General features: G+C 35.6%; 1 protein-coding gene across 1 annotated transcript in view; it reads right to left on the bottom strand.

The window, feature by feature from the left end:
- LOC105053303 (callose synthase 5) overlaps positions 1-14423 on the bottom strand; it is a 55579-nt gene extending 41156 nt beyond the window's left edge. Inside the window, exons 1-13 of the mRNA XM_073244411.1 lie at positions 14367-14423; positions 14167-14263; positions 13842-13952; positions 13558-13686; positions 13311-13403; positions 9129-9220; positions 8911-9037; positions 8666-8803; positions 8507-8583; positions 8331-8418; positions 8116-8244; positions 7931-8036; positions 1487-1821 (exon numbers count right to left, since the gene is read on the bottom strand). Coding sequence (XP_073100512.1) covers positions 1487-1821; positions 7931-8036; positions 8116-8244; positions 8331-8418; positions 8507-8583; positions 8666-8803; positions 8911-9037; positions 9129-9220; positions 13311-13403; positions 13558-13686; positions 13842-13907 — 1380 coding nt within the window. The 5' untranslated portion in view covers positions 13908-13952; positions 14167-14263; positions 14367-14423. The remainder of the gene's footprint in view (positions 1-1486; positions 1822-7930; positions 8037-8115; positions 8245-8330; positions 8419-8506; positions 8584-8665; positions 8804-8910; positions 9038-9128; positions 9221-13310; positions 13404-13557; positions 13687-13841; positions 13953-14166; positions 14264-14366) is intronic.
- Between the last annotated feature and the right edge of the window lie 8471 nt (positions 14424-22894).

The raw sequence follows: 22894 nt of genomic DNA, 5'->3' as shown, positions 1-22894 counted from the left end.
AAGTGCCTTTGCACCAAACCAAGACCAAATTAGTTTTGAACCAAGTGGTACCTTGAGATGACTAAAAGTCTAAAACAACCCTTTTACAATGGTTCTCTACCATTGAAAATGGCAATGAAGTAAGGGAGAAGGGATGACTGCCTACAGAGATCAGCTTGCAGAATCAAAGCTTAGTTTTCCATTTTTGGTCATTGTATCTAGTTAAATTGTCTCACTTTTTCCCTTTTTACCTTTTTTCTTCAATAGCCTGAGTGGAAATTTATGATTAATTGAAAAGATAACCAACAGAAAATTTTGTCAAATAAAAATTACATGTTGATTGATCATCGATTTATGTGTTAGAGCATGAATCTAGGATCAAAATCAATGTTTTTCAGGTTTTGTATTGGAACCCAACCTTACACCTAAAAATTGTCCATCCAAAAGACATGAAGAAGGCTATACCAAGGGCTTAGCAACCACATTCATGCACCCCACTGATTGTATGTCAGTATAATCCTCGACTTATGACATGCCACATCCAACCCTGGTTGGTACATCCTTATATCTCGATAATTCGAACCTTGCTACATAGAAAGTGGTTATGTGCAAAAAATCTGGAAAAAAAAATCTATTTAGTGTGCTAATTGCAAATCTTTTGACAAACTTTCATATCTTTCAACGCTAATGTATGCCAAATTTAAGCACATACAACATGATATGCATATTGTGCTAATATGCAAGAACACAAGATGAATTACTTTAGTCCTTAGGGAGACCACTAATCATTGTCAAATAGATGGGTAAACATATATAAAACGAGTCTATAGGAGGTGAAAACAATACAGAGCAAGCCCAAGATAGATGCTAAACCAAGAAAGACCAAGGTTGCAATCAAACACGTTTTTTTGCTTGCGCCTTGTAGGGCATACAAGGAACAAACTCAAGATTATCTGTTCATATGTAACAAAGTGATGCTATTAGCAGGAATGCTAGGATTTGGTATAAAGAGCATGTTTGATCAAGAGAGTAGCAGAATGATAAAACAAAGAAATATTAGAGACAAGAAAGATAAAAGCTACAGCATTTTAAAAATTAAAAAAAAAAGATAATGAATCTTGACCCAAACAAAAAAAATTGTTGGCTATAATTAGGAGTTTAACATATTTAGACCATTTTTGTATATTGACATCATATTTATGTGGATTATGATACTCATTTTTAAAATTAATTCATTCAAGAAAGAAATCAACTCTTTATTGGTGAGGTGGAAAATGACACCAACATAACATTGATAGGAAACATTAATGTACAGACTCCTGACATAGTCATCAAGCAATTCTCAATCCTAAACTCAATGCATGTTGTTTCTGAATAGTCTTTTAATTTCCTATTCTGTGAGAACCAAGCTGAACATCTTTCACTGATTAGTCACTACAAAGTTTTTTTTTTTAACTATAATAAAAAATTTAATAAAAACAAGCTTTGAGATGACAAGAGATGGAACCTGAGACCACCATAGAAGTAACCTGACGATATGCCAATCTGAATTTTCTATCCATCTTCGAATCATTGGAAATATAAACAAAATCCCTCCTAGCATATTTGGAAGCATGTACAGCATGACAGCCATGACGTATAAAGGTTGTATGCCTTTCACTTCAGGAAGCCACCAATCCAGATATTTCACTGGAATACTGATTTCTGGCCAGGACTGAATATATAAAAGAGGAAGGGCTATGGTCCATGCAAGACTAAGTAGTATCTTGAGAACATTTCTCAGTGCATCAGAAAATTTCCATCTACAATAGCCTGGAAAGTTCAAAACAAGGTCCAAAACACCTACCAACAACATAGGACAAGAAAAATTTAATCCAAGACTTCCAAGTAGTAAGATATTTCAATGCTGGAAAGTGAGGAATACTAATTTAAAGAGTAAAGCAATTCATATATAAAGTTCTGGAGTCTACCTACCAGAGCATTCTGCATCGGCACATTAACCTTATGTCAAGCATTAGAAACATAGAATTTTACATGAGATTATGTCAATCATGCAACAAAAAAAGAGGCTCACTTTTGTTTCTAGAAGAGGAATCTCCTACATTGTTTATGAGAAAAATAATATACAGAGAACCAAATGGAGACTAACTTAATAATAGCTGAATTAAATCTGATTTCAAGTTACTAGTTAAGTTATGCGGTGCTCGATGAAAAGAAAGATTGAATGAATTTATCTAACTACATAGTGTTTGATGAATTTTTTCCCTACATGCCTACATGGTGTTTGATGACTAGATAAGTTGCATGAACTGTCTTGATAATCTAGTTATGCTATGTTTGAATGATACATTTGATGCAGCAGGGTGCAGCCAGCATGTACTGTGATCAGCTAGACCATGCCGAGCAAAGGGTTCTTCAATCCAACTTACTTCCATTTGCATGTTAATCTTCAAAGTGCAACCTCATCAATCAAATCACTCCTTTTTCCTTTTCCCATTGCATCAAATTCATGATCATACATAATGTCATGTATGATCATCATGGCATTATGGGTTAAGATATCCTCAATTTCAAATCAAATTAACTATTTATTGCACAGTGTCAGAAATGGAATAGAAGTGAACCAATTTCGGGGATTCAAAGAAATAGCATAATTTTCTAGGTTTACCATGAGGTTTAAAGAATACGACTGGGTATTAGGAATTTAAAGATGGATTGGTGATAAATAACAATGGAACTTTAGATAATAGTGATGTGATGTGGTGCAGAAACTAAAATTGATTTCATGTTTCTGATTGATAAGAAGATTAAAATAAGCATGAATCCGGTGATAGAGCCTCCAAAGTCTGTCACAAACTCGACTTACATTTTTTCGAACTTGTTAAACTATATGCAGCAGACCGAGCAGAGTTTTAAGCCCTACAAACTAAAGGAAAATAGAAACTGAAAAAGAGAGATAAACAAGAGAGAGAAGAAAAAATAAAGATGAAGAAAAAGACATATAGATTAGAAAAGAAGAACCAATCCAAAGCATTTCTAGAGATTACTCTTCAGTCAAACAAGACAATCTTCAAAGTAATCAAAATAGTCACCTTTTACTTATTCTAGTCCAACCAGAATCGAACAAAAAATCTAAGACCAATCAATTATTTTGATAAAATTCAACTCTTCCAATATATACACTCCGATTATATATATTGGAAGCATAAGATTTTGAGATTGTTAAATAGAAATACTTTTGCTTGTCAATAATTGATCGGTCTTAGATCTTTTATAGATTTCTAGTGGGACTAGAATAAGTAAAAGGTTACTAATTTGATTACTTTGAAGATTGTTTTGTTTGACTGCAGAGTAATCCCAAAAAAAATCTTGGATTGGTTCTTCTTTTGGAATCTATATCTCTTTTTGTGAACTTGTTAAACTATATGCAGCAAAGTTTAAAGGCCTACAAACTAAAGGAACATAGAAACAGAAAACAAGAGAGAAACAACAAAGAGAAGCAAAAATAAAGATGAAGAAAAAGACATATAGGTTAGAAAAGAACAACCAAAGCAAAGCTTTTCTAGGGATTACTGTTCAATCAAACAAGACAATCTTCAAAGTAATCAAAATAGTCATCTTTTACTTATTCTAGTCCAACTAGAATTCAACAAAAAATCTAAGATCGATCAATTATTTTGATAAAATTCTCACACTTCCAATATATAGACTCTGTTTATATATATTGTAAGCATAAGATTTTGAGATTGTTAAATAGAAATACTTTTGGTCATCAATAATTGATCAGTCTTAGAGTTTTTGTAGAATTCTAGTTGGACTAGAGTAAATAAAAGGTGACTAATTCGATTATTTTGAATATTGCTCTGTTTGACCACAAATTAATCCCAAAAAATAGCTTGGATTGGTTCTTCTTTTCGAATCTATATCTATTTCTCTGAACATGTTAAACTGTATGCAGCAGAGTTTTAACGCCTACAAACTAAAGGAAAATAGAAATGGAAAAGAAGAGAGAAAAAAGAAAGAGATGAAAAATAAAGATGAAGAAAAACACAAATAGATTAGAAAAGGAGAACCAATCCAAGGCTTTTCTAAGGATTACTCTTCAGTCAAACAAGACAATCTTCAAAGTAATCAAAATAATCACCTTTTACTTATTCTAGTCCAACTGGAATTCTACAAAAGATCTAAAACTGATCAATTATTTTGATAAAATTCTCATGCTTCCAATATATAGAGCAAGATTTTATGTCCCGACAGGATAGGGGGCATCCTGGCTATCTCGTCCCATTTCTATAAGAAAACAGGACTGGGACTGGGACTGGGTTGGGACTCTGAAACCCATCCATACAGGAAGAGAAGAAGAAAGAGAGAAGAAAGAAAGAAAAAAAGTGAAAGGAAAGAAGGAGAAGAAAAAGAAAGGAAAGAAGGAAGAAAGAAAAGAGAAAGAATAAGAAAAAGGAAAAAAGGAAAGGAAGGGATGAGAAAGTGAAACAAAAAGAAAAGGAAAGAAAGGAAGATAAAAAAAAAGAAAGAAAGAAAGAATGGAAGAAAAGAAAAAAAATAAAATGAAAGAAGAAGGGGAGAGAAAAAGAGGATATCTATTGAAATGCATGATGGGGATAGCTGCCCGGATGGGAACGGGACGGGATGGGACGGCCAGACGTCCTGTTCTATGGAGATACCGAGACACCTTCATTTCACAGGATTTAAAACCTCGATATAGAGTCCGTTTATATATATTGGAAGCATAAGATTTTTAGATTGTTAAATAGAATTACTTTTGGTCATCAATAATTGATCGGTCTTAGATCTTTTGTAGAATTCTAGTTGGACTATAATAAGTAAAAGGTGATTAGTTTGATTACTTTGAAGATTGCTTTGTTTAACTGCAGAGTAATCCCAAAAAAAAAAAGCTTGGATTGGTTCTTCTTTTTGAATCCATCTCTTTTTCTTCATCTTCTTTTCTTCTCCCTCCTTTTTCATTTCTATTTTTCTTTAATTTGTCGTCCTTAAAACCTGCCACTTATAGATTAACAAATTCAGAAAAAAATAGTAGAGTCTGTGACAAACTATGGAAGCTCTATCACAAGATTCATGCTTATTTAAATCTCGTTACCGATCAGAAACATGAAATCTACTTTAGTTTCTGCAGCACAACACCTCACTGTTACCTGAAGTTCCATTCTGATTTATCATCAATCCATCTTTAATTTCCTAATACTCATTCCCGTTCTCTATACCTTACAAAACTAGCTCACTTCTGTCCCATTTTCTGACACTAGGCAATAAGTAGTTACTTTGATTTGAAATCAAGGGTATCGTAACCCATAGTGTCATGATGATCATACATATGTACCCTCCTATTGGTCCTATGTTATTGGAGGAGGAGGAGGAGAAGAAGAAGATAAGGATATAGGAAGATGGAAGAAAAGAGGGGCTATGGAATCTTGAGGGGGTTGTGAGGTAGTATTTGATTGTCACCGGAGAAGTTGAAGCTTTGCAGCTTGTTTTCAATACAAGAAAGTGATTCGCCTAGTAAAATCTTGGTAGAGAATCAAATCTTTGTTTCCTCATTGTTCAAATGGACAAATCAAAAGTTTCATAGTGAAACTAATTTCCACATAACTAAAGGCAGGTTCATGTACACATGTCTTGATCAGGTACTAATATGATCAAGAAGACATCAACAGATGCGACCAATGATAATAAATCAACTATAGTATGGTAAGAGTTTGTCGATTAAATAATTTGTTTCTATTAATTCGCAAGCTTGTTCAATAACTACTAGTCATCTCTAAAGCAGCAAATAAGTTATTATGTTTCAGGTTCAAACAACCTCACAATTTGTTAATTTACATTTCAGGTACTAACCAAATCTCCACATACTCAATATAGAGATGATAATAACCTTAGCTTATTGTAAGTTCCAAGCCTTGCCCATCTATATCTGGTCAGCCTCAAAATTGAAGAAATTTTCCATAGAATTTGAAAATTTGAACAATTTGTTGTGATATGATGTCAACCCTTTGAATTAGTGCTCAATTTCTGGTCAAGGAATTCTTGGAGAAGAGAGGACTTGCCATGATGACCATTATGTGTGTAGGGAGACCAATTTTGTTAGTTACATAATTAGGTTTATGCTATTGAGATTTGAGGAGCAACTTTCAAAAAATATCTAGATTTGACAAGACTGTAGGCAAAAAATGAAGAAGTTGATCGATTGTATTAAATATGTTTCTAAGGCATGAAAGGTTTGCCATACCGTGCCAAACCGGCCGGTACACCCCATCTCGTACCGGACCGGCGGGGAACCGACACGATTCGGCCGGTAAAATCGGTACACCGGCGGTACCGACGAATAAAGAACGGAAAGTGAGAAAGAGAGAGAGGGGAGGGAAGAGAGGGAGGTGGGAGCCACTGGAGGCCGGCGGTGGCCGGCTGCGGCCGTCGGAGGGCTTCCGAACCCCGTATCGCCCGATAGGGCTTTTAAGAGAGCAAAAATGAGAGAGAGAGCGCTCGGAGGGGGGGTGGAGAACCTACCGGACAGACGGTGCCTCCGTTGCAAGGCTCCCGATGGCCGGCGAGCCGACGCCGACGGCCTGAGGGCGGTCGAGCGGGCGGAGCCCCTCCGCGGCTCCACCCCCTTCTTCTTTTTTGAAACAGACGTCGTCTGTTTTGATTTTTACTTTTTTTTTTGTTTTAAACTTATGAAGTCGGCAACTAGGTTGCCGATTTAAGTATTTTTTTTTTAAAAAAAATAAAAATCGTGAAGCCGGCAAATCGTTTGCCGACTTCACTTAAAACCACGTTTTTAAAAAAATTTGCGAAACAGGGGCATCGCGATGCCCCTGTTTCACGCCTGCAGCACCGCGCGCGTGGACAGCGCCCTCCGACGGCCACGACGGCCAGTCAGAGGCCGTCCGGCGGCCCCGCCGGCTCCTTCCCCTCCCTCTTTTTTTTTTCTTCCTCTTTCTCTCTCTCTATTTCTCTCAATTTCTCACTTTCTTCTTCCGGTTCGGATCGTCGGTTCGGTACGGTATGAAACCATACCGAACCATACAGCCGGCCGTTTTGGTCGGCCGTTTCGGTCGGCCGTTTCGGTACCGGTTCAGCAAACCTTGCATGAAACACTAAAAGATTTTGTATTGTTGGGGATTTATTTCCCTGAATGTTGGTGCAGAAGAAAAAGTGATTAGATTGATGAGGTTGCACTTCGAAGTTTAACATCCATCTTAGTCGAGCATCCATCTCTCTCCGTTCTTTCAATTCTTTCTTTCTTTCTTGTTTTTCCTTTCTTTTGTTTTCCTTCATTTTCCCTTTCTTCATCTTCTCTTTTCTTGTTCTTCATCTTTCTTTTCTTCCTATTTTTCCTTTCTCTTTTCTTTTCTCCCTTTTTTCCTTTCCTCTTTCATCTTCTTTCCATGCATGGATGGGTTTCAAAGTCGCATCCCCATCCCAATTCCGGTTTTCTCACAAGAATGTGATGGGACATCAAGCATGATGGTAAGGACACCACCAGTCCCACGGGGATTTAGAACCATGCATATAATTGCAGCCAGTGGTTTAATGTAAGGTTTCCTTCTGTCTATGCCTTATGCTATCTCTTGAAAAGTATCCAGGTGATTAACCTTATAGTGTCTAGAAAAAGAAAATATCTATACAAGTTCATTCTTCTATGATAGTTCAATAGTAATTTGACCACTCAATTATTTAGATTGCCCTGGCATCATGGTGCAAAACCAAGCACATATCCACAATTAGGTGTCAAACTAAGTGCAGACAAAAGCACAACCAGGACAGGTGCAACGATCCAAAGTAAACATAGGAAGCCATCAGGTAATTATAGTTAATAACACAGTGTTGTTGATCGTTACAAAATTGTTAGCAATGTAAAGCACAGAAAAAGGTATATGCATCAGATACAACTAGAAGTTAAGCAAAGTGCTCATACGCTGGAGAAGCTGTAAAAAGGCTGCTGTGATAAACACGCTACATATAGCATGTAGGGTATTCTTTTGTAAAGGTGAAGAATCACTCCAAGCAATAGTAACCATCGCCTGAAAACAGTTCAAATGTTAAACTATTTGTTAAATCCAAAAATGGTCAAAAAATATTCTTAGGTAAACGAAATTGTACCTGAAGTGCTAATATATGGAAGGTCCATAAACGATCAAAACTTCGAAAGATGTGCCAAAATGTTCTAGTCTCAACAAAATTTATTTTACCAGTTCTTTTATCAGATTTTTTCCGAAATTGTTGTCCTCTCTGCATGTCATTTATATCAGGATAAGTGTATATATGTAGACATATGTGGAGACAGTGACTACTAGCAAGAACATTTCATATGATACCTGCATTATGGACCTTGAGTCATATCTTTGTTCAAAAAACTCACTGTCAAATTGCATGGGCCAACCCAACGAAAAGCAATCATCTGACCTGAACAATATACAGAAAGAAATCAATACAAGCCTCAAGTTATTCTTTTTGGAAGTTTACTTGGTGATAAGTCAAACTCTTCACAGACCAGAAGTATTCATTTAGATCATCATAGTTGCACCAAACCGAATGAGTGGCTTTTCCATTTCTGCTTTTCTTGGCTTCCTAGGAGTTCAATGTAGCCATTATTTCAATTAAACCTTTGACAGTGTCCCAATGTAATTGCAAGCTTTCTTTAAATAAGTACCTTATCAATCACATGGTACAATGGGGTGATAATCTTTTTCAAGAATGCCTCATCATCCCCACCATATGAAGGTCTGATGTTTTCGCCTGTGACAATGCTGACATTTCCAGCCAAGAGACCATGAAGTTCAAATGCCATCTGAAAGAATTTTGAAGCTTCCAATAAGGGCTAAACAGATAAATCCTTATGTGGAACAAAAGTATGTGTGGATATTAGAGAAAAGTAAAAGAATCATAAGATCTTACATTATGGAAAATATAACACAGACATTCTGGCATAAAGCGAACATTAGCAGCTTCACCCCAGATAAGAAGATATAGACCCATGTATAGGATCTTTCTCTGTTGTGCTTCTTGTTGACCTTGACAGAGCCTGAAGCAATAATTCATTCATAATATAAAAATCAACCAAAGGACTGAAGGAGGACTGACAATAGTCCAACCGTTGGTCCATCAGATCTTACCTTAAAGTGTGCTTGTGCCCCAAAAATCTGCACCATGTTTTGTAGTTTTTAAACAGTTTATTCATGACCGCATCAACAGCTCTATCATCCAGCTGCATCAGAAGAAACATTTTGGCAGATATCAAAGTGTTAAGAAGATGAAGCGTGGTATCCATCAGAGTTGTGATTGAACAGGAAGATAAAATTTATAATTAAGTTGTTAACTTAAATATTACAAAAATGTGTAACCACTCACCATAATGGCTTCATGTTTGTGAACATAAGATTCGAAATCATATTATGTTTAGCTTATAGCAAGGTTATAAATAGTGCTACAAAGCCCCCCATCATTTTTCTATTGGAAAAATAAAGTACAGGCATGGTACAAGTATAAAGGAGACATACCAAAACTGATAGATTCAAAACAAATTGAACCAAAAAAAAAAAAGAAAACTCACACACACTGGTAAATTACTGTCAATACACATTGGCAAGCATCAATATAAACCAAGATTTGCTGTCTTGGTACCGGATCCTACACCAGTACCATCCTATTAAAATATCGATATGTGGTATGGTAGGATATGACAGTGTCGATATGGTATGCCCCATACCATCCGGTACGGGATGGTACGGCAAACACTGTACAAACCAAGATTCACCGTCTTGATACTAGATCCCATGCTGGTAAAATCCTATTACGATATCAATACATAGTTCAGTACAATATGGTAATGTCGGTATGGTAGGGCACACCATACCAATAGGACACAGGTACAGTATGGTATGCCCTAGATGGTACAGTAAATCTTTGTACAAATTAGTATGGTCAATATATACTGGAACAGAGGATTTTGGGATCCTAGCACTAGAGATGGCAATTCTAGCCAAACCACTAGATACCAGACCAACCCGAGCTAAATGGGATAGATTTTATCCAACCTTATTTAAACCCAAAGCATGTTCGGGTTGAGTACAAGTAATGGCATGCCCTGACCTGATATAACCTTAATCTAAATCCCCCATTTCAAAGTTATAATTATGTTATAATGTTTGGAATCTTTGGATGATGAATTTCTTATCCGACCCGACTTGAGGTGGGTATAGAGTAGATATGGATATGGGATTTTTAATTGCGGAGGTAGAACTGCCCAACCCAACACAAATCTGACCTCACACCATCCTATTCTGATGTGGTTTCTGAGACCAGGACTTATAGTTTATCATACTTGTCACTAGATCAAAATTGCTTGATGATGTACAATTCAAGATCCTTCAATTAAAACTTAGAAAATATTGACTCATCATTGCTTGCTTGTCCCTAATGATACTGCAAACAACAACAAATGAATAATATTAGAAGTATGGTTCTAAGAATAGGAGAACTTTCAAGCAAACAATATAATTTTATCATGTAGTTTAGTGTGCTCCCTATGTGAACAAAGTTGCCAGTTGACACGACGAAGACAGGTTTTAGTTCTAAGTCTAAAAGATGACTGATGAAACATCATTTTTACTGCTTGTAAATTGAGAACAACAATGACATCACCAATAATTCATTTCCTAACAGTGCTGACATCTTCTACCAATACCTGTACCATTCCAAGAAGAAAATGGTACCCGAGCATCTGCAAGACACCAATTCTATCTTGAACCAGGATGTCCTAACCATTTCGACCATCTTGGTTGCATCCCAACTCTTCGGACACACCCGGTTGGTTGGCACAGTCCATGCACAAATTTCTGTTTTGTTTTTTTCCTTTTATTTATGTTGTTAATGACTGTTTATGGACTGTCCTAACCATACTGTCTCATACTGATGCCATACAATCCCAAGAGCAAACCTAGACACGGTTTGGTGCCGGATTTAAACCCTTCTGCAATGCAAACTTTCAAAATTATTTAGCATAGTGAAGGCCTAAATTTGCACAAACCAATTTTGCAAATCAATCAACATGAGCTAAAAACTCCCATTATTAAATGCCCAGATGAGAATGAGAATAAAGACAAGATATAGCTCCACTGACAAAGATTACAAATTGCCTAGCCTACCACTTGGCCAAAGAAAAATGCCACTCCATAAAATTGCCTGAGTATCAACTAATTAATAAGTTTTAGGTTATTTTGCCAGCTTAGTAGATTAATAAATTATATTGTCTAACAACAATAACCAAGAGAATTCCTTAAAATCATCATAAAGTTTTTCTCTAGCTAAATTTCATGACAAAATTGCCCCTGCTTAGATTTCTCTCAGGATACAAAAGTCAGACCATTAGTTCATGGTGAACCCATTAAAATCAAGTGGAAAGAAAGTGAATACAATATTTCTCTCAATGAAATTTTCATTGTTTTGAATTGGGAATCATACTCCTATACTTAGTAACCAGAGATTCTCAGTTTGATTCTTGGATGGTGCATCTCCAAAAATATGAGCTTAGGTAATCATAATGCAGATGATTTTCCCTCCCTTTCTCAGTGAAAAAAAACACATGCATTTCTTCTGTCAGCAGTTGCGCAATTGGCAGTATGTTGCCCAAGGTAAGGTAAGAGAGAGGATCACCAACACCTAAGAACTATGGTTATTTTTGTCATAATTATGGATGCATGTAATATTGTTTCAGAAAGTACAGAAAGCCCTATTTCTTGCTTTCCAGCAAGGTTTCACTTATAGAATGCAAATGACAAATGTCTGAATGAATCCAGTACTCGTTCTAACCTAACAATCAGAAAATCTACTGCTTTGATATTGATCTTATTAAACAAATCCTAGAAAACTCCTCACAAGCTCTAAATACATCAACTTTACATGAATCCATCATTCTCATGCTTTTGTCCATATCCTTTAGGGAACAATCTGATCCATTTTTTTTACTTATTTTTTCTCTGTTAATGTTACCAGATTACATAAAGCACACAATAAAGTGATACTGGAAGACCAAAACATGGCAAGCACTTCTTTTATTATTAGCTTGCTTTTCCTTGTGCTATTCTTCTAGTCTTCAGTTGCTTTATGAAGCCAGTATTATCAGAACAAGTGACCATCTAGACAAAACTGCTTGACATGCTCACCCAGATTGATGGTGGTTGCATGTCATCTAGGTATCACCTTTATGTAGTTGTCCACCAACACAAACTTATGAAGTTACCACATAAGTTTAGCATGAGCCAAATAAATAACTCCTAATAACTATATACTGGTCACATGGATGATTATATAGTACTATGGTCATCCAACAGCTTTCGAGTTACTAATCTGCAGACTATGCCCTAGTCACTAGGCATTTGATGCAATAAACATAGTTGCTGCTTAGGTATTTTGGACAACTTTTTTCGACACATGGCATTTTTGTCATTGATTAGCTCATCAAACTCCTCATTCCAGATGAAATTTCTGCTGCAAGCAAGAATCTGGGAAGTTCCATTGTGAAACAAAATGTTGGTTGGGTCTTTGAAAGTGAAACTTGTACAGAAATAAAGTTAATGTGAGTCAAGATCAGGTTTTCCAGCTTTTGTGATAATATTAATCATTTTTGTTGGATTTCTCATGATTTGAAACATACCTAGCAAGAATTAGCAAGACACAAAAATTGGCTGATCCAGAAGAAGCCTTGAAGCCACTTAGTGCATCACATAGCTGCCAATTCAACTTCACATATTCATATTCTGGAACAAACTATGGAGTTTCCTATTAAAGAACTTTAGGCCAAAAGAAATCAACAAATTATGAGGTTATGTTATAAGATTTCACTGGTAGCTACTCATATAGGGTTGGCCCATATCTCAGTCCAAATGTTGCTCTCAAGCATGAGGTAAGGTCAGCCACAGCTTACTCGTTGTGACATGACAATGCAAATTTTTTTAATTAACTAATCCAGCTATGCATAAAAATTATCTACAAGATAAATTAAATAATCTTGCACTACAAAAAAATAAAGAGATAAGTATCCAATTCATAATGAGGATAGTTGGTATTGAGGACATCTAATGAAACATGACAGCATTGAGATCAGTTAACAATAAAGCAGCCATAGATATTGGTATTGAAAGGAGCCATCAGAAGCTTACTTTATATGAAAGAGGAGGATTTTCTCCTCTTTTTTTTTTTTTTTCAGATTCTAGAATCATCACAACTCACATATGTCTAAGAAGATATAGGGCTCAAATGAATACAACAATTTTAAGAGGGAAAAAAAAATCACCTACTTTGTTAAGAAGTTCAGGCTTGGACGTCAGTCTCATATGAACATTAGCAAGCAATAAAATTAAGTTCTCCCTTTGGTTCCTGACGTTATCTCTCTGGTGAAAACAAGATAGATAGATAGATAGATAGAGAGAGAGAGAGAGAGAGAGAGAGAGAGAGAGAGAGAGTTTTAGAGAAAATAAGAACAAAGTAAAACTTCTTCAAGAAACAAGTATTCTAGGAATGCCTCTTTTTCGTTAGACAGGATACCTGAAACCCAAACATCGCCCTCAACCAATCAAGAAGATCTAAGTCCCCCGGTTTCTGCCCTTGCTGCTCAAATGAAGCAGGCCAGCTCAAACCTCTTGTACTCCTGAGAGCAGACACAGCTGCTTTGATCTGTTAAAGACAATATCATAAAAATAAAATAAACTTGTTTATTGCTGGGAAAAAGAAGAAGCTATCACAAAGATGGCTGAAGGATATAAAAAACCAAGGGTAGCGTGCCAAGCAAGGGAGTCTGCAAGAGGCAGATTATTTCTAACATGTAATACCTCCTCAAATTGCATGATGGGCTGTGAAGCACCAGCAGCATCAAGGGGAAGAATGTTATATGGCATATAGATCTCCTTCTTTTCTTCAACTTCTTTAGCAGAAGCAATAATCTGCTCAACCACAAAGAAGTATATTTCGCAAAACTTCCAGAAATCACCAGAAATAACTAAAACCAAAGCACACAATCATGTAAGGCTTAAATTTTTCCATCATTACTTATTATGCCTGATACATGGCAAAGCAATATGAAGACAAGTTCATGCATTCAAAAGATACTACTGACTAGCACTCTTGCCGAGCAAAACTGACAGTCAGAGTTCTAACCTCAGGTGCCACTTCTTCAACTTTTTCATTCTTATTGACTGCACAGAGCACTTCAAAGAGCACCCCAGCGGTCTGGTAAGCTTTCCCAAGCTGAGCTCTATAAAGAAGAAATGATCACAAAATAAAACATCTAATCAAAATAAAGAAACCCCAAGCATCATTAAGAGTGTTAGCATTGTAAGCCAGTAAGCCACAGATACCTATCTCCTTGTTCGCCTCTATCCAGAGCTCTGACATAATTTTCATAGTATTGCTGATAAAAGCTCTCAATCTCTCTGGCATCTGTTCTTTTTACCCTTTTAGCAAGACTTTGCGTATTTTCCTATAACACGGATTCAGATTAGGTTAATGCAGCCCCAATTCAAGGAAATTGTTCATGATTATTACGTGATTGCCGCAAATACAGGCCGTAGAAAGTTCACGTTGCATGCCGTAGTCCTTACTTTTCATGTTTACCGAGTCTATATAACGCAAATTCTTATGGTAAAGATACCTCGTTTGTAACAAAAATAAAATGTTTACAACCATTAGAATGATGTCAAAAAAATACCCTCCAAATACATGAACAAAATCACCTCAAGATGCTTATGCGAATTTGCAGACTTCAACGTTATGTACTCTAGAATCAACGCACATCAGGCACCAAAATTTTCGAGATTGCGATAAAACAAGTTCTAGCAACCCCTATTAACCGGAAAAATCCTTACACAAACGAGGTTCTCTTAAATAACAGAACCGTTAGGAAAAAAAAAAATCAAATCTTAATTTATTAAAACAAGTTCACTTAGTGATCCCGAAAAAGAAGAGTTACAGAAAAAAAAATTTATATGAGAAGAAGAATAGAAAACGACGAAGGATATCTAAAGCTTCTCGCCCCGCCGACGCCACCAGCCTTCAGATAACAGAACGAGCGTCGAGTGCCTGGCGCTCGGCGTTCCTCAGTCGAACTCTTGAGCTTCATCTCACCGAGGTGGTGATCAGATCCCACCCCAAGAAACAGAGCATGGGATGATGAGAATAGAACCTTCGTTTTTGCAAAATGACCAAAACGCCCACATGTTCGACCGCGACCCCACTTCGGCCCCGACGTTTAAAACTACAAAGAAATCAATCCAAAGGCGTGGATAGAAATTTCTATGCGGAAGGTGGATCCACCATCCACTCCACCCTAGTAGACCATCTCGTCCGTCAAGTCACAGTAACCCTACCAAATAAAGTGGTCTCCGGCGATGATCGATATTTATGGGCAGAAGATACGATCAAGAGGCCAGTGGACGGCAGATTTCATATCCGCACAAAAATTTCCATGCAGACACTCAGAAAATGCCCCCCCAACTGGAAAAATAGCTGCATCATGCATGCATGCAATCCGTCCGCGGACCAGAATGTATTTGGACAACGAAGGGAGAGATAGGGATACAGAGGAGTGCGAATATCATCATATAAATTACAAGATCCAATAAAAGTAATACGTAATTAAACGAATATTTGCAAAACTAAAAAAAAAAAAAAAAAAACGGCGACCTGCTGAATCAGACTTTTCCAATTATACAATTTGAGAAAATAAATTTTCTGAGAGGGAGAAAGAGGAGAAGATGTTCTCACCCGCTCTAATCTTGTGAGGAGATTGGTTTTGAACTGCCGAACTCCACGTCCGCTCGAGTTCGGATCGAGCCTGTGGGCCTTCTCAAACGCATAGTAACGACCTTCACGTAAGAAGACGACGAAGACAAACCCAAAAAAAAGAATGTAATGAGCCAGATTTCGGAAATTATGAAGCCAAAAATCCAGTAAGAACGCTAGCCCTCGGACAGGGTACCCACAGAGATAGGCGACACGAGGGCGTTCTTGCTCGATCTCGCTAGCGACGCGGAGAATGGTGGCGATCCCAGCGAGCGACGGCGGCACCACCTCGTCGTAGAACACCTCCGTCGGGACCGTCGTCGTCACTGCGTTCCGCGACGGCCGCCTCGTCAGCCCCTGCGGCCCCATCCCTACACCTCTCGTGGCCGACGACGACTCCATGCTGTCCGCCGCCGCCGACGACGACGCCTCCATGCTCTCCGCCGCCGCCGCCTTTTTAGTTCTCGAAATCTAATGCATGGATCGACACGATGTCAAAAGATCAAAAGTGAAACCATATAAATGAAGAACGAGCGATCCAAGAACAGCTCCGGAAGCCCTAGCTCTCCGGACTCTTGAATTCTTGGAGGCCTCACTTATGACCGCCCTGCTCGCCTAGAGATTTCATCGAGAGATCCTAGAAAACTAGGATGAATCATTTGAGAGAAAAAGGATCTAATTCTTACTTTTAATATCAAACAAAGAAGAAGAAATCGATGAGCTCCACCTTGAAGACGATTCTTGAGCGGGAGCTGGGACTAAGAGAGACTGAGAGAGGCGGAGGCTGGGGGAGGAAAAGGACAAGAGAGGGGAAAAATATTGGGGGAGGAGACGAGGGGCACCTGGGTTAAAAAAGTGAAGGGTGAGTAAGTGGTCCCCGTCTCACGATTGCGACACGTGGCTCGCATCGAGTGGAGAGGTATAACTAAATTCGTGGCCGGTCAAAAATGGCGCGTCCAGGTCCGAAGGACACGAGTCCGAACGGCACCAGCTGGCCGTTTGTAGTGCGCCAGGGCATCCGTTGATGATATTTCCGCCCTTATTTTAGCGCAACTAATAAAGAGGTCCATCTGATGAAGTGAATCGCAACCGTTGAATGTTGATACACCTATGTGATTTACTATTGAAGGATATTAATTATGTATCCAAAAAAAATATTAATTAAAAAAAAAATTTGGTATAAAATATTAAAATCTTTTTTATATGTCTAAGCCTAAAATCTCATGAAATTCATAGGTTGAAGCAAGACAATCAACTAAATTAGGTTAGACTAAGTTTATCTTTATAAATATCCAAAGAACCATTATTTTATATTTGGTTATGGTCATGAGAGGATAGATGGATAGAATTAAAAAAATAGATGATCTCCATCTATCGTTTGGTTCAAAAAATTACAGGGATGATGGATGAAAAAAAGAGACTGTCCATCTATCCTGACCCATCAATTTGCATCTTCCCAAATTGAGAGGATGAAAAAAAAGATGGACGAAGCATTGAAAGATGAACTTTCGTATTGAAAAAATTATCTTTATTAATTTTATTTGATGAAACTATAATTTTTTTTCTTTTTTTCATTCATATTATTTATAGATATTTTTATATATACTATTAATCATATATTATTAAATTTTATTAGCTATTATTTTAATTTTAGTATATAATTTTCATAATTATGATTAAATAAATATATTATTTTTTATTTTTTCATTTATATTTATGATTTTTAATTAACTATTTATACAATATTAATTAATTATTTAAAATAAATTATAAATTAATTAGTTATTTATATAATTAATTTATTAATAATTAATTTAAAAAATATATTAAATTAAATATTTATATAATTTTTTTATATAATTATAGATTATAAATATTATAAATTCATACATTATTTATTTCTTTAGTATAAATAAGCATTATAAATTGATAATAATAATATTTTTATCAAAGAATAGTTTCGTAAAAATTTTATACAAATATCATCCATCTACCCTTTCATTCTTTCTATACCAAACAGAAGGGAGAATCGTTTCCACTCATCCTTCTATATTTCGTCAAATATATGATTTCTCCATCTATCCTTCTTTCAATCTATCCTTCGTACTAAATAAAGGATTAGAGTATATTGATCCAAATCTCATGGAAAGATAAAATACCTGTCTGTTTTTCTCCCTATAGGTTTTGGATTGATCTACTCCAAAAGTTTTATGGTTCTTATAAATATAAGCCTAATACAGCCTAACAATTTATTTGAATATCTGGATCTATAATTTTATGAAATTCATGATTTAGATCAAGATAACTAACTAAATCAAACTGAACTAAATCTAGTTTTATAAATACCCAAAGAATCATTACAGTGCCAATTTGAATCCTACAGGGAGACACACAAAAAAAAAAAAAAACCTTTTGAGGTCTTTTTTTCTCCCTACGAGATTTGGCCCACTACAATAATTCTTTGGATTCTTATAAATATAAGCCTAACCCAATCCGACTTAGTTGTCTTGATCCAACCTACGAATTTCATAAAATTTTGGGTACAGACATCCAAACATGCCCTAAATAAGTGAGAGCACTCTAATGTATTGAATTAATCACCACTTCTTGAATCCAAACCTACGGCTCTACTTGCACTAGGATTTTTGCTCATTATATTTTTAGATAATGATGCTGTGAATGCTAAAAAAATATTATAAAAAAAGAAATCCAACTCAAATAAAATATATAAAGGTCCAAAATTTTCAAATAATTAAATAAAGAAACAAAATTCTTGCATAGAGTTTCTAAATCCTAAAACTGGAAATGTTCAGATCCTATAATTTCAAAGTTGTAAATTATCAACCACCCCTGTTCCCGAATGCCCTTGAAGTTTGAAGGTGCTGGGACCCAACATCAATCCTTCTAAATTCCAGCAACAGCCAATGGTCCGCCACATAATTCCCCAATCAGCCTTTAACTTGTTATCCTATTTCGACCAGAAAAATAAAGGAAATAGGAGTGTGAAGGTTACCCCACCTCTATGGAGGACAAACTCGCATACAATAGTTACTAGTCCATACCTAACATGTTTGGTTAATCTAAAATCAGCATAGATCCAACTCATCTACATTAACCATCAACATAATAAATAAATAATTTTTTGTTGATTTTCTAATTTTAGAGTTCCAATATTCGAATTATCCATAATTTTTCTATTATTCCTTGATTCAAAATTAGAATAACTAAAGAGTTTGGATTTTATCTTGATTTTGAAACTAGAGCATGAAACCTGTTGCTAGTTTCTTCATGTCCAAATGTTTTAATCTCCATACAAAATCAAGATTGATAATATAAAAAGATTTGTATAAAAAGAAAGGTAAAACCATTCGAATGGCGATGCTTGGTGGTCCGAGTTAGTCAAAAATGAATGGCTCAATCGACAGATCACAAAGTAAGAACTTAATTAGTGCAAAGATTGTACAATAGAGGTCATCAATGATGGGTTTCAAAGATACCCGATAAAGACTAGGTGAGCTCGATGGTGGGGTGGTCACAACTTGTCAATCTAAGACCCTCTGCATAGATCAATTTAGTTCCATAATAAAACAGTATGGGACTCCACTAATCAAATCATGAAATACAGACTTAAGCTAGAGTACAAATAGCTCAATAGAGATTGGCGATGGTCGAACAACAGTAATGCCTGACGAGGGCTAGAGTGAGGGGCTTGCACGCTATCTGACAATCAGGGTTCAGGACATCCTGACAAGATCAACTCCCGTTACAAAAGGAGATCCTTTGGAGTCCACCCATCATCCAAAGAGAAAGTTTTTTAACAAAGAAAAAAGAGAGAGAAAAAGTTAATGACACTTAATAGTAGTATTTTATAACGCTACACTTAATATTCTGTAACAGCCGAATATACTAGAGCTGCTTACAAATTTTGGATTAATGACACTTGCAAATCCAAATGCATACGTGTAACTTTATAACATTGACTAAATTAATATTTTTTAAATAACTTTTGCATGTGCGTTACGTGCCAAATAATTAGCATTATATATTTACTAGTATAATGCCAGCTCCTTGAATGAGTCTTATATTGGTACGTTGGTGAAGTCATGATATCCCACCCTACCTCTCTGAGCCATGCATGATTGATACTATAGTTGAGAGATAGCATTTCTTTGTTTCTCTCTCTAATTTGCTGCTTTATTTATTCATTTATTTTTTCCAAATGGATTGGCCTCTCCGGCTGCCTCACACAATTTCTAAAGCAAGGAGGATAACGATTCCACAATTTTAATTGATGCGGTCTCAAAAATCATTCAATTATTCCTTAAATAAAATACATGCATTGTACATACATAAGATTTGGTTAAAAGTAACTCCAAGTGTTAATGATTTATTTCAAGAAATTAATCATTGTATAATTACTATGCTCGACTCTGTAACCAGTATCCATTGCACATATGTCGAGATTAGTGCTTCCAGTGAATATGAATACAGTGGCTTATAATTATTCACCCAAAATGCTTGATTTTATATTGAAACATACAAGATTTTATCAATCAGATGGAGAATTCCTAATTAGACTCACTAGTGCCAACACCCATTTCACACACATCATGCACCATATATCATCATATTTCACCCAGGGAAATGCTGTTGTAACAATCACATTAGAAACTAGGGCTGGTGTTTGGAGGGTAAAAAAAAATTTATTAAAAAATTTATATTTTTCAAGATAAATTTTTTTAGATAATATTTAGATAAAAAAATAATTTATTTATATTTTTTTGACATTGGATAATTATTCTGAAATTTATTATCTTTGTTCTTTTCCATTAATATCTTATCGAGTAAGTTACTAAGATTTATCTATATTTTTTATAACACTTTTTATCATATAAATATTACTATATATAATTATATTATATTATTATATAAATATAATATGATATGATATAATATATAATTTAAAAAATATAAAAATATAAATAAATTGATTGATAAATAAATTGATCAATTTTTTTTATAATATTTATCTATCTAAAAAAAAATTTTGAGTGTAGCCGTATAGGTGCTGTTGGTTGTCCTCCTCGTAGAGCATGCAGGATTTTGGGGTTTTTTTTTTTTTAAATTTATCTTTTGCTGATTTATAGCCTTTGGGTTGTTTCCTTTCGTGGCTCACCTTAATCCATGCAATTAAATAATATGTTCATGCTGACATGCCCAAACACAAGAATCTAAAATATAAGTAAATATTTTAAACAAGGGAATAATAACTGCCGTACGTAGTCTTTATGCAAAGTTTCAGCATTTAAAAATGACGAAAAGAAAAAGGTTGGGCACTTTGAGAAAGTAATCACTGATTTCTTTGAGACACAAATGATAACAATTGTGCAAAGTGATCTACATGTATCTGACCCAACCCCTGCTTAAAATGGATCATGCAAAGGCGTGCAAGCAGTTTAAAGGAGGTAAACTTTGTAGTAATATATTCATGGAATTATATTGCATGGACAGCTTTGTGAGAGTGCTGCATAAATAAATTAATAAATACATAAAAAGGATTAAAAAAAATGTCATGTAGGGAAAAATAATTACCATTCTAAATAAAAATAATCATCATGCGAGTGTGCACTTTAATGCTGCATTAAAGTGGGAAATTATGGAAGGAAATCTTGAATAATTAGAATTTAACTGTCATTATTTGCTTAGATTTGGCGGAATTGATGTGGACGCTGTCCATTCTCTCTCATCCAAAGAACCGGGTGGTTATTTAAGTACCCTTGAATGGGGTGACACTTTGTGGACTTCTTTTCTCTTCCTATTTATCATATCAAAGTTTCCATTTTGTACCATCAAAAGGTCTTTTGCATTTGGATATTTGATGCTTGATTGTCACAAATTCCTTCATCTTTTACACCACAACAAATTAATGGGCCTTAAAAACTTTAATAAGTGAGGTACATGGCTGTAGAATTCATTGGCTGGTTATGAAAGGAACCAAAAAGAGCCAAGGCAATGGATAGCAGACATGCATGATATGAACCTAGCTGAGAGGAAGCATTAGTTAGGGCTTGGACTTGCTGACACTTAGGTGGCGGTGACATGTAGGGGCATTCTTAAAAGATGCCAAAGATGGTCTAGATGGTAGGGGTCTCGGAAGAAATGAAGGCTAATGTTGTTGTCAAAATTAGGTGATGGATGTCATTTGACTAAAGTGCAATACTTGACAACCTGCACACAATGTCGTGTTCATCTTGGACATTTTACAGCATGAAAATGATATTTTGAAAAAAATGTGATAAAGACATTTTGCATATAATATTTTATCAACTTCTATACGGATTAATCACTCGTTGGCCTAATCCAGGCAATGGAATTTTATAGCTTATATTTATATTAAGCTTGGCATGTCTTAATGGTGATCAGAAGCTTACGGATGAGGAAGAAAAGAAGTTTGTTTGTGCTGCAGTGTCACCCTAAACTTTAGTTTTTGTTGAAGAGCTAGCTAAGAAGACACATATGAGATATTCATGTCTTCTATGCAATGCAAAATCTAGTTAGGTATCCTTATCCTCCAATTCTTTTTCCCTTGCTTAGATCACCATATACAATGATAATATTACTTTCTTCGGAAGTTTGGATGTTTTTGACGTGCTAAATCTTAATAGCAAGCTCTATTGTATCCAAATCAATGTGTTATGACAATTTCAATGCCCGCTTTTGGCCTTTAATATCTACTATTAGGTTAAATAAATACCTCTAATTTTTGATTCTTACTCATGGGAGAACAGAAGAAGTACAACTCCCAAACTAAGAGTGCACATATTCAAGAAAAGAAAAGAAAAGAAAAGAAAAGCTTAATTAGATTAGGTGATTATAGCCATCTATGATCATGCACATAGCACATATTATAATCTCTTTTTTTTTTGGGGGTGAAGTATTATGACCTAGTCGAATGTATGCAGTTTGACATTCAAATGACAATGATAATTGAGCTTGGAATTCAATTATTTAAACAAATGGAATTCAAACACATGACCTCCAACGAATATGACCTCGGGTATCAATATCACTTATCCAATTAACTCCAGAGCTTCAACTAATAGGA

This window comes from Elaeis guineensis, chromosome 10 (genome assembly GCF_000442705.2).
Source record: "Elaeis guineensis isolate ETL-2024a chromosome 10, EG11, whole genome shotgun sequence".
Taxonomy (NCBI): domain Eukaryota; kingdom Viridiplantae; phylum Streptophyta; class Magnoliopsida; order Arecales; family Arecaceae; genus Elaeis; species Elaeis guineensis.
Note: the sequence above shows the minus strand (reverse complement) of the source record. Positions and strands in the feature narration are given on the sequence as shown.